The 13246-nt window shown below is 33.9% G+C and overlaps 1 protein-coding gene across 1 annotated transcript; it reads left to right on the forward strand.

Annotated features, from left to right (window-relative positions):
- Nucleotides 1-180: 180 nt before the first annotated feature.
- LOC135681529 (signal recognition particle subunit SRP54) lies at nt 181-11052 on the forward strand. The gene is made up of 16 exons (XM_065196050.2): nt 181-506; nt 1436-1527; nt 1804-1888; nt 2450-2554; nt 2925-2991; nt 3574-3631; nt 4467-4556; nt 5049-5109; nt 5508-5567; nt 6102-6190; nt 6853-6953; nt 7610-7696; nt 8294-8367; nt 8681-8789; nt 9347-9613; nt 10035-11052. The coding sequence occupies exons 1-16, from the start codon at nt 429-431 to the stop codon at nt 10121-10123; spliced, it is 1512 nt and encodes a 503-aa protein (XP_065052122.1). The 5' UTR covers nt 181-428; the 3' UTR covers nt 10124-11052.
- Nucleotides 11053-13246: the final 2194 nt, after the last annotated feature.

The raw sequence follows: 13246 nt of genomic DNA on the forward strand, positions 1-13246 counted from the left end.
AAATGAGCCTTTTAGACATATTCGATCCTTCAACAGCTTCTGGTGATTTTCATCTTCTGGATGGATGGAAGCAATTCTTCGTTCCATCTCCGACAAGTGAAGAAACCTTGTATATGTGACGTAGGGGAAGAACTTTTCGATGGGAAACCATTACGAGGCTATACACTACTTCACTCCGCGATTTGGTTGTGCGACGTAGTGGAGTAGAGAAGAAAATTATATATACTACATTATTATTTATAATTTACTGGGTTATTTTTGCTTCATAATGTTATAAATGTTCCGATTCACGGAATTTTTGTATGATTGTTTGCTAAGTGCACATTCGACAGATCAAAACCAATTGGCCTGAGCCGAGCACACGGGCCTAGCCAGCAGGAGCAAAAGGCCATTTTAAGCAGAGTAGAAGACAAACAGAGTTAGCAATCATGGTTCTCGCGGATCTAGGAAGAAAAATTACTTCTGCATTGAAGTCTCTTAGCAATGCTACTATCATCAACGAAGAGGTGAGTCCAGGTTTCTTTTTTTTACTCGTAAAATGGTTTTAAAACTTTAGCCATCAACTACCCCCAAGCAAAACATTGTGAAATGAAGCAGCCATATTCTCACGACCACCTTATCTTATTGTGCCGTGTATGACATCTTTCGTCTTTGTTAGCAGATGTGCAACAGAAAGTTTCAAAAGTTCGCTATTTTGGGCAACTAATATTAGATTATTTGTTCACAAGCACATCTTTTACATAGATATGAATGCTCTTCAATTAGAGAGCAGAAAAATGCTTTAAAACTAGTCACAAATGACTTTGGCGATGCCTCTTTGCTGGCCGCATGCTAGGCCGCAGAGTATGACAAGTGCCCACCCTTGGATATTTTTTCTAAAATTTATTTGCACACTTGCCAAATAAACCAAATAAATGGTTTTTTCGCACCTGCAAAAAAATATTATTTGGTAATTTTGCTGTATGAGTGATGAAAAGCCGGTTTATTTCTGCTCAAATTATATTTTGTTCAAATGACTGAATCTGACTTCACAAGTACAAACACCTGAAGAATATGTCATTTTGAGATCTGTGTGACACGGATGTGACACGGGCAAGAATTAAGTTTCAACAAGATCAACATAATCTTGAATTGGTTTGGTAACAAAATACATATCAGTCATGTACATTTTCTTATCTTCATTAATTTTCATCTTCTTATCTTCATTGATTTTGTTGAACTTGATGTAAAGCCTTGTGAATTGTTTCTCTTTACCAATTGTTATATATAATCAATATCATATAGGCAGAGCTGTACACACATGTGCATAGAAAAGGATAGCTCTAAGTAGCTTAGAAATAGCTTAAGTATGCATAGATAAACATAATTGGTTGTTAAGATCCAACTGTTGAATAAACTCATAACACTATTTTGTATATATCTCCATTCCCCAAAGGTCTTAAATGCAATGTTGAAAGAGATATGTGCAGCCCTTCTGGAAGCTGATGTGAATGTGCAATTGGTCAAGAGACTGCGTGAGAATATCAAGTATGTGAAATTTACCATTGTCTTTTTCTAGAAAAGTTTTTCCATTCATTTAAAGTTTCTGAATCTATTGAGATTCAGCTTTGAGACTTTGGTCTTAGTTTCTACTTTGCTACTATTAACTCTTTGCTGAAAACTATTTGAATATTCAGTATTAATTAATTCTTTGAAGGAAAATGCTTAAAGAATCAACTGATTTACATACAACGATTTGCCAATTTGGCTTATAATAATAGACTCATTCTGTAAACCTGCATTGACCTTATTTGTCTGTTTCAGAGCTGCAGCAAATTTTGATGAAATGGCAGCAGGAATAAACAAGAGGAGGGTCATCCAGCACACAGTTTTTCAAGAACTTTGTAAGGTAAAAATCTTGAGCAATTTGAGTGCTGTTTTTTATTTCATTCAGTAACATATGCAAGCAAAGAACAGTGGGGGTGTTAGTCCCCTTAGGGGTGTTGGTCTGGTTCAATTTTTCTAAAAATGCAAATAAATTGTTATACGAAGCAATAGGCAGATCCATCACATTTTGAGTTTAAGATATTCTATTATGGCATATTCACAGTGGCTTTGCATAGTTTTCTGGGGGCTATCCCTCAAAACCCACCCAGACAGCATGACCTGCATATGTTCTGATCTCATTTTTAAAAAAAAAGAATTTATTTAAAGGCATATATTGAAAAAGATACATTACACCATTTTTTTTCTATGGTAAAGATGTTTGATTCTGTATTGGTAATGTAGACTTGTGTTAATGTTGTTATCTTAACTGTTACCTTTGCTTGTTGGTGTGATCTAATTGCTGTCTACTAGTGAGCATCATTATAAAAGTGAGAATTATTGTCCTCTTGATTTTTGTAATGGATTATTTCAAAATTTGCATTCACATTTCAATGAACTATCAATTTTTGAAATTTTGTTGCAGTTGGTAGACCCTGCGGTTAAGTCATGGCAACCAACAAAGGGCAAAAATAATGTGATAATGTTTGTTGGTCTGCAAGGAAGTGGAAAGACAACCACCTGTACCAAGGTATATGTCTTTATATTTATGCATTTTGCCTCCACTGTACTTTGAAAGTACAGGATTTCAAATCATTTCTTTTGGGTTTTGCTCTATGACTAAATTTCCAACAGATTTGCCTTGTTAGGCTTGAGCTTTTTAGATTTTTCTCTGTTGTATTAGCGAAATAACTTAAAAAAATTACTTCTAATTGCAAACAATTAAAGTGCCACAGGATGAGTGAGCAATAGTACCAATTTTCAGATGCTAAATGAAATAGACTATGTACATATTATGCTGCTCAGTGTTTGTTCTCTCTTTACACTGCTTAGTATACTGTATTGTGAGATAATTCAAAGTATTTAAGTTTCATTGTGCTTATTGGGCTTTCATTTTACAGCTTTCATATTATTACCAAAAGAAAGGATGGAAAACTTGTTTAATATGTGCAGACACTTTCAGAGCTGGTATGACCATAATGTGTATAATATTATTTTGAAGTTACTCGTATCTTGTTGAGAGATATACCATCTTTGGAATATTTTTGTGTGTGAATAAAAATGTATTTGTTTTCAGTTGTTTCTAAAAGTTTACACTTGTTTTATCTCTAGAAGCTCATGTTTACTGATTTACTACCTATTTATGTGGCCACCAAGTTTCCAGCCTTGCTTTCAAAAAAGCTGTATGTTTCATATGAAATATATACATTTGGTGTACATAATTCCATTTATTTTCAAGTATTCTCTCTGTTCTTAAGACTTTAGATTCTGTTTTTAATAAAATGACTACCCTTAAACAATTTGATGTAATCTAGATTTCTTCTCTAAACAGCAACCTTTTGATATTTGAAAAATGTGATATTTGTAAAAAGCACAATTTGCTTGAGAGACAAGCCCAAAAGTCATGGATTTTCACTGTTCATGTGATTAATCCAGCTTTCAAAATCAAAGCAATATAGTGTTTTCAAATGTCTATTTCTATTATCTATCTGTAATTTGTGATTTACTTAGCAGTAAATTTTCTGAATTAAAACTATGTCTTTTTTGCAGGTGCTTTTGATCAGTTGAAACAAAATGCTACAAAGGCTAGGATTCCTTTCTATGGGAGGTAGGTTGCAAAGTTTTTCTTTAAAGAATGTTATTAGAATTAACATTTTTAGGCGAGACATCAAGTTAAGATCATGATCTTATCTTAGCACAGAAATAAATATCCTTGCTTTATTCTGGCACTATGGAGTCTGTATTCTTCTACCTTCCCAATTTCCAACAATTATATAATGAATGACAAATGTGTATACCTGGGTCTTGGTATATATGCACTTCACAATGAAATGCTGAGAAAATGGGGCTTTGCAACAGCACAAATAATTTTCAAATAATTATCCCCTTTGCAAATTGGAATGCCAAGGTCCAAAATTCATAATTTTGCAACGATAGTCTTTAGAAAAGTTTTTTATGAATCAAACTGTATACATTGGGATTTTTAAGCAAGGAAGTTTGTTTGAGGTGTTTAATGTTAAACGAAATACATCTATTGGTTCTGTATAACCTACCTTTTCATAAAGCAACTTCACTGAAGGTACATATATTCTTGGAAATTTCTTTGTTTTTTCTTTAGACATCCAACATCAATTATGTGCATATAGATAAATCCTTCATCTGAAATGCCTGCAAAGTCATAAACCGTTTGATCATCTTATTTATTATGCAAAAATAAATTAATGTATTATACATAATACAAATTGCTGTTGATCAAATAAAGTGTTCAAATAAAGGCAGAAGTGTACAGGCTTGAGACAGTTCTAAGTTGTAACTCTGAGTTTGACCCTAAATGCAAAAATCAGGAAACTTTATTCAAGATTTTCATATATTCCTGTTGATGATGAATAATGTTAACAATGTATTTTAAACCTAATTTCTTATCTTTCCTTGTTTTTTTTTAGTTATTCGGAGCTAGATCCTGTAGTTATTGCACAAGAAGGTGTTGACAAGTTCAAAAAAGAAAATTTTGAGATTATAATTGTTGATACCAGGTTTGTCTTGATATTCCATCAATTTACATTTAAACCTCAAAACCTTATCATAATTTTAAGGATGACATGTAGAGGTCTTGTTGTTTTCCAACTTGGAATTGCCATTTGCGGTTAATGAAAATTTGTTATGTTTCTTTGTTAGCTTTTTTCATTGGTATGTTTCTTTGTTTTTTTCTTTCTTTGTTGTCAGCATTTATCAACATATGAAAAATTAACTTAATATTCCTTTTAGCATGACTTTCATATTTAGGTTATACTGCTTCCTTAAATGCTACTGGTAAAGGAAATGTTCCTTGAATTATTGTGAAATTTTTTGTCTTTTTCAAATAATCTTTTAAATACAACTCCCTTCTTCAAACTTAGTTTTCCCCCTTGTGCTTTATTTTTGGTTTTATTGAATCATTTGAAATTGCGTTTTATATGCTCTGCATGCTCCTGCCTTCAAGTACATTTTATGGTTAAGTTACAAGCTATTACGGTTTCCTCTTTCAGTGGTCGTCACAAACAAGAGGAATCATTGTTTGAGGAAATGTTGCAAGTTTCAAATGCAGTGGTAGGTTTTCAATAATAGACATATTATCATTGCTTTCCTTTTTTGTTTCTAATGCTATATGATGCAACTACTGCCGAATTAATCATACTTTACTTCTCTTGGAAATTAGCATTTAGTTTCAATATTGATTTTCTTTAACTTCGACTACATTTTCGTGATTCAAAAAACTTTGCACTGAACGGCCTTTTTCCATTAAGAATCATTTTTAGCAAGAGTCTGTAAAAAGTCGCTTTTCCCTTATTTAATATTTGAAAGCTTCTTTCTTGCTTACAAGTCATTTCAAAAGTACTGATCATTTAATGCTCTCTACGTTTCATGAACTCATAAAAATATTACTTATGTTACCGAATATGAGAAAGTTTTTGTTTTATTAGAATGTTTTGATGAACTTTTTTCAGCAACCAGATAACATAATCTTTGTGATGGATGCTTCAATTGGTCAAGCATGCGAGGCCCAGGTATGTTTTCAATTTTCTGTAAAAAGCATCAAGCACTTCGTTTCATTAGTAGTCCCGTTTTCTTTGCTTTAATATCCTAAAACGCGAGTTCAAGGAGAATGCGAAGTCTTTCCTTTGGCTCAAAGCGTGATGACTTGTTTTCAGTGATTAGAACCTTTCAACACTGTAGTGATAAAGAAACTTTGTTTCTTTCAATAGTAATGTTGGCCTTTCTTGTTAAATTTCAACTGATTAATGTTTGCTGATCCACCAGTCTTTTGAGTGACGTCTCAGGATCAAATATAGCTTAATTTTTCAAACAAAATTGTTGCATCGGGACATTCATTAACTGTTAAGTGACACCACATAAACATAACCTCTAGATTTACTTGTTGGTTCTGATTTTCGTGAATTGCACTTAGCAACTGATATTTTCGCATCGGCATCAAGTCTGGATTTGCTAGCATCCGTTTCGACCTAGTTTCGACAACACTAGTTTCGACCCTGTTCTCCCCAAGATGACCGATAATGCTGAGTGGAATGATTTTTTTTCAGGCACGTGCTTTTAAAGACAAAGTTGACGTAGCCTCTGTTATCGTGACGAAACTAGACGGTCATGCAAAAGGTGGTGGGGCTCTTAGTGCGTAAGTATGACCAATCACTTTAAGCATTTAGATAAAAAACAAAGAAATCTTGATTTGATTACAAGGCTTTATTTTAAATAAACCTTTCGTACAACAATATATCAAAATAGGGGAAGCATACTTTTCGTCTGAAATTTCTCATATGAATTGTCCTGTACAGCGAAGAATGCTGGGTTTTCAATCAAGGAACCAAAAAAGAACGCCCAATTCTGCTTCTCCTGCAATTTCTTATCTTAACCTGGATACATCTCTTATCCAGTGTTTTATACTCGGAGGAGTGTCGGATATCTACAGATGTCCATAGATGTAATGTAGATATCTTGTCAGATATAAAGTCAGCATCTCGTGTTATCTTATCTATTGCATTAAGTTCAAGTGAGAAAGTTTATATAGCTGGATACTCGATGCTTTTATTAAAATAGGCATTTGATATTTATGATAGCAAAGAGAAAAAGTCAAGATGATTCTCCTGCTCCAATTTTTCATGAAAGCATGACTATACTCGAATGTTTGTGCAAAGTTACATTTTTATTTCTGCATTTGAAGCAAATCGGTTCATTATGAGATTTTTAATGTTTGTGCAAATTTTCTCCTTGCAATATTGGCCATTCTTTTTTATTTGCTTTCAATTTCAATTTTCATACTGTATATTATCATTTTAGCGTTGCAGCAACTAAAAGTCCTATTATTTTCATTGGAACCGGAGAACATATTGATGATTTTGAGCCATTTAAAACACAGCCCTTCATCAGCAAATTATTAGGTTTGTAAACTAAAGGTGTAAATGTAATTCTTCTCAAAGGATTCATTCGTCAGAACAGTTATTTTATAAAAGATTTCTGCAGTGCCTTGAACTCGGCTTTAGGTGTTGGAGGAAACTGAATAAAGTCAAAATGTCCGTCAAAATTGCCTCATGTAAATATAACACAAACCTCTAAATGTTTTTGTAACTCTGCTTTGCTCTGTAATGTTTTTATGTTAATCGATTTATTTCATTACTACGTTGAAAGTTCTTAAGAATAGAGAATTACTTGTTATGAATTAGGAATATACAAAAATCCTTTACTCGTTAACGTGCCACAAGGGATACTGGGATGTATGATGATGGCTCAAAGCTCTTAATTAAAGAAAGAAATTATTATTCATTTCTCCTCGACATTTTGGGAAGGGACACCGGTGCATTTAAACTTTTCAGGATAGCAGCTTTTAGCGACCTTTAAAGATTTACTTGGTCGTCAAGCCCTGACCTAAGATTGGTTTATGAACTGATTGATTTGAATTCCTTGGGAAACATAGGGAAACAGTGTCATCACATCAAGTAGACAGAACAATATTTTTTATTTTCTCATTAGGAGCAGACTGTGTTTTTTGGATCCGGGTTTATATTTTCGATTTATTTTACTATCCTCCTTCTCTTAGGAATGGGAGATCTCGAAGGTTTGATTGATAAAGTTAATGAGTTAAAGCTTGATGAGAATGAAGAACTGATAGACAAATTAAAGCAAGGTAAACTCTTACTTATTCCTGATCACTTCATTTCCAGTGTTCCTATATATCTTGTAAAATCCATTTGTTTGAGTATTGAAAAATTCATCTATTGCTGCATTCCACTTATTTTCTGAAAGGCGTATTATTGTTATGCTTTAAATGAAATTAGCTTTCCGGACTTTTCTGTTGATATCCAGTTTATTAAACTTTGCACGATCTTCCATATTTAATTAAGCCAACTACAAGCTTTGTTGTGCTGATCTTCACATCAAGACTAAACTCTGGTAGGCAATCCTGACTTTATTGATAACAGTAGCTTAGATCCAAAACTAGGGAAAGATTTAGATTAATCTTAAGATTGCTAATTATTTTAATTACTGTTACGGGAATTGGATAGCACATGATATTGGAATGGGTTTTCAAAATCGTCCTCGCGTTTATCTTTGCTACCAGTTTCATTCTGCACTTTAGATGCAGATCCTATCCAATCGCGATACTGATCCATAGATTTGGCTGAATTAGAATTTTTCTTAGGTTTTTATTGAACGATTTTTTTGGTTTCACGTCTTCTTTAACACTTTCAGCTATTGCTTACCTATCTTTGTTCTCCAACAGGTGTGTTCACAATTCGTGACATGTATGAACAATTTCAAAATATCATGAAGATGGGACCATTCAGCCAGATAATGGTTTGTTCTTATTTGTTAGTTGCTTGAATCAACCCTCTTTGAAGCAGTTTCCAAATCTAAGGTCACCTCCGGTCCCTTCTTAAAGAGTTTCTTTATCCTCAGGAGCTGGGGCTACTAGTGTTTTTTACAAACAGTTCTTATAAAACATAATGTGAATATTTTTGGTTACAAATCCATCAAGTTGGCCTTTGGGCTTAACAAACTGACTGTGTCCGTACGACATTTTTATGGACGGAAAGTTTTCCTATACTGTTATTAATTGAAAATTTTGCATATAGACCGAAGTAGTTTTAAAATGTGAATTGTTTTTTAGGGAATGATACCTGGCTTCAGTGCTGATTTTATATCGAAAGGTAGCGAACAGGAGTCAGTTGCAAGGCTAAAAAAGCTGATGACAATAATGGATAGCATGAGTGATGAAGGTAGGCCCAAAATTCTGTAGGGCGTTCACACCAGGGGATGCTCATTCGAGGGGGCGCTGATTAGTCTTTAATTAATTTTACAGATATAGTCTAACAGAAGGAATGGTAGAATTCTGGACAATCGGTTCAATCTAAGCCTATTTAAGTAGTAAATCTTTAGTTCTCTACTCAAGGTAAATGTAAATGTACATTTTTTCATCATCATAATAATCACCCTTCTCACCTTCACTTCTCAAACAAGGAACAGATCCAAATTTTAAGATGGGGGCGCCTATTCAAATTGGTGGGCACTCATTAGAAGGGGGCGCTAATACAGGGATTCACGGTGTGAGTTATTATGTTATAAAAAACATGTTTCAGAGAGGCAGCAACCTTGTCTTTGTTTGTAATCAACTGTTTGAAAAGCAGTTGATAAATATGCTTTATTTTGTTTAATGAGCACCAATTATACTAAGGTCTTTTACGGGATGACGTCAATTTTCGGGAAGAAAAGGTTCTCAAATAGTAAATTTTATTTGTTATTGAAATTCAATACGAAATTGTGACCTCTTTTTCAGAATTAGACAGTCCAAATGGCTCGAAATTATTTACCAAACATCCAACAAGAGTATCAAGGGTAGCAAGGGGCTCTGGTGTATCATCAAGAGAGGTGCAAGAACTTTTATCTCAATACCAAAAATTTGCACAAATGGTCAAGAAAATGGGTGGCATCAAGGGCCTTTTCAAAGGAGGAGATATGGCGAAAAATGTTAATCCTTCCCAGATGGCAAAATTAAATCAGCAAATGGCAAGAATGATGGATCCAAGAGTTCTACAGCAAATGGGTTTGTTTCTGCCTCACTCTCTCTTTTATTAATTCCACAAATTACATTAACCAAAAATATATTCTATCACTTGTACTTTTGACAAATTAGCCGTCTCTTTCGTGTCTAGAAGGGTTTCAACGAAATTTGAAAGCTTCTATCGTGATTATTTCTTTGGGCAATTGTTCATTTATGAACTGAATTCCAGATACCTAAATTTTGTTAGGAACATCTTGTGAATACCTGACTGATGATGTGCAATTTAACACTCGCTTCTATGTTTATGCTTCTTTATGCGTGTTACCTAGTTTTGACTTAATAGCTGACTGCAATGACTGAGAAAATGGAGGGGGCAATAAAAGGGCTGCAATCGTGATATCAGGGGTACAAATAAATTAGCCCTTGTTTGATGTCATTTCATTTATGATATTGTTCATTTCAGGAGGAATGGGTGGACTTCAAAACATGATGAAACAATTCCAGCAAGGCGCTCAGTCTTTTGGTGGAAAAGGAAGAAAGGCACCAAAATAGATATCAACTATTCTATGAATATATGTAATATTGAAGTCCTGTATATTTGAGTTTTAAAACAAATGTAGAGTTTTAAAGGATTCGGGGGTTTTGAAGATTGCTGATATAAGGAAAGTTTTTGTCTTGATGTGATAAACATTGTTAGTATAGGAAAAGCTAGAGATTGACAAAAGCAGCACAGGGTAGCTTCGTAAGCTTGATTCACAATAATCATATCAAGTAGGCATAAGAGCTGCGATGAATCAAAATTGTTAACCCAGTATGGACTTCATTATCAATAAATAATGGTGCAAGTCAGATGGATGAGATTCGTTTCATAAGCTTGATATATGCTACAAATTTTCTCTTACTCCAAGCAAATTTTTCTCAGCCAACCCAGCATCCCTTGAAACAGCATAACTGCAGTCTAGATTTCACCCTTAGTTAACAGCAATACAGCTGCAGGGGTGTGCTATCCATTGACTTAATTCCCTTACACTGCTGATCTTCTCATTTTCATAAACGGGGATTTTTTCGCGTTTAAACGAGAAAAATATACTTACATCCGTTGGAAATTCGCCGTATTTTCTCGAACCATAAAATACCAATAGAATACCATTGTTTTTTTCTGTAAATTTACTGGAAATTCCATGCGTTTTTTTTCGATTTTCAAGTTTTTCCTACTTTTGTTAAATTGAAGGAGAACCACTGGAATGTAACTCGTTTCCCATGAAGGAAGTCGGAAAGAGACGCTTTGCAATTAATGCTTTAAAAACTAAGGAGTACTATGCGAAATTGGCACACTTTGGTGTCTTTGGAGGAATGGATGTAGCAAATCTCTCCCTAAGGTCGCTATTTCTTCCACAAAAAACCTTCATTCCAAACTTTAATTAAAATCTTGTTTATTTTGATCATAAAGAGCCAACTGAACCTCTTTTTAGAAGAAAAAATTTTCTAAAAAATTTCGACCATTTTTCTAAGCCTACAGTCTCTCTTTTTTTATGAAAAATCGACCTCTTCATAATAGTGCTATTTCTTTCACAAAACGACCTTCGTTCTGAAACTAAATTCAAATCTTAATTTTTCTGATCATAAAGATGCAACTTAACCCTTTTTTAGAAGAAAAAATTTCGACAAAATTTGAGTCTTTTCCTAAGCCGGTATCCTTTATTTTTTATCAAAATTCGATCAGAATTTAGTTTCTATACATTTTGCTTCTAACCCTTTTCAATGGAGGATTCATCGCAACTTTATTTCATGTGATCAAGCATTTTGTATCACATTCTTATCAGTTATTTAAGGATATTTAAACGATAAAAAGAAATAAAAATGTAAAGAAAAACCTTCCTAAAAAGAATTCACCTATCCTTCTAGGCAGCTTTATAACCAAAGAGTCATTGCATTTAATAAGAATAGAAAAACTGAGATGCAATGATAAAGTTACAATATAATCTCTTAAACAGACAAACAAAATCAAAATGCTCTGGAAAATCAAATGTGATAACCCAAACTTTCTAAGAATAAATCTCGTACTGAGCCATATTTAAATACGAAAAGCTAGAAGCATTAAAGCTTGAACTGTCTAGAATCTTTCAAGCCGAAGCCAAGCATTGAAAAAGGCAACTTTACATAAACATTGTAGGCCAACGTCTTAGAGCTTTCGACAAATACTCTGGAAAACCCCAGAGCAGCTGCAGTTGTAGCCGCACCTACACGAAAGCTGTGTAGCGTAGAATTGCCATCAAAACCAGCGACTTTAAAAAAACTTTAGTTTGTTAAAGAATTTGCTTTTAGTTTAAGGAGAGAAATTTTCGTGAAAAAAAACAAAGGACTCTGCTTATTACCCCGGGACCAGAGATAAGACATTAACGCCTCCATAGGACAAATGAAAGAATCGGAACGAGCTAGAACCAAGGTACAGCCTTTACCAAACTGATCAGTTTTTGAAAAATGAAGAAAAAGAAAAAACATGATGAGGAAAAGGTTGCTCATCAACAGGTAAATCGGACCATATTACTAAGGTATCAAAGAAGAAGATGTTTAGAGCGCCTTAACAACAATCTTTCATATAGGATCACTACCGTAAGTTAAAAATCGGTGTAGGACAAGAAGAAGGAGGTTAGCCCCCCATTTCATATTGTTTTTATAAACATTTTGAACACTAGGCCTCATTGTGAGTTTTATGTAGCAATACATCCCCGGGTCTGGAAACAAAAGTGACGTCATCTGATCAACTCATCAAATCATAGAGAGCATTCATTAATGTCCCGAATTTTCAATCCTACATTGCTAGATTTGTTACATGTCTTAGCAATGTTCTTAAAAAGATAACAAAGGAGCTAGGCAACATGCATAAAAAAAATCTGATCTTACGGCAGCTATAACAAAATAAATTTCCAGTAGAAAATGGTTGACACCTATCATTTAAAGGAACCGACGCAACAATGAAAGGTCGATTCGTACCGTGCAAAGAAACACCAACAAAACATTAAAATGTTGAATCTGAGGAGCACTGGCAACAACAACTCCAAAAGGAAAATCTCGTTGCTGTGCGACAATCTAGTTGCTGACCCGAGAAACTTATGAAAACGTGACACTACTAGGAGGTATTATTTCATTGTGCACAATACTGAACAACTTTGCTATGCTCGGGCCACACATCCGCGAAACGTTTAAGGTTACGAAATGCACAAGAACCCGAGCTACCAGCAGCATCAGGGGTAACGAAACTATTAAGAGCTAAAATAAACTGCGCCCAATCAAGCAAAACTGAGCAAAATATACCAGACTTTAGATAGAACAAGACAACAACTTTGAAAGGTAAGAAAGTTGTCACTATAACAACAACTATACCTTCCAAAAAGTGATCTCACAATATGTAACTGAGACGTTAAGTCTCTATATAAAAACCTGATTCCGAAAAAATCAAATAAAATTGCAACAAAAACATTGTCACAGCAGTAATTTTGTCTCAAGAGCCTTTATTCTAAGAATAAATCCGCAGTTTCCATAGAATGGCTTAAATATAATAATGAATAATGATGGAAGGCTAAAGAAAAGCGCCTAAAGTTAATAATTCATTAAATTTCTTGCCGGAATAGCTTTCAATTACACATGGTCGTTCATAATAAAGAATAGTTGAAA

This window comes from Rhopilema esculentum, chromosome 12 (genome assembly GCF_057945365.1).
Source record: "Rhopilema esculentum isolate cy_ngs chromosome 12, ASM5794536v1, whole genome shotgun sequence".
Taxonomy (NCBI): Eukaryota; Metazoa; Cnidaria; class Scyphozoa; order Rhizostomeae; family Rhizostomatidae; genus Rhopilema; species Rhopilema esculentum.

Excerpts from the sequence above, each read along its gene's own strand:
- LOC135681529 (XM_065196050.2), top strand. The coding sequence starts at position 429 with ATGGTTCTCGCGGATCTAGGAAGAAAAATTACTTCTGCATTGAAGTCT. Across the intron at positions 1,889-2,449 it reads TTTTTCAAGAACTTTGTAAG|TTGGTAGACCCTGCGGTTAA; the intron begins GTAAAAATCTTG and ends ATTTTGTTGCAG. Across the intron at positions 5,110-5,507 it reads TGCAAGTTTCAAATGCAGTG|CAACCAGATAACATAATCTT; the intron begins GTAGGTTTTCAA and ends AACTTTTTTCAG.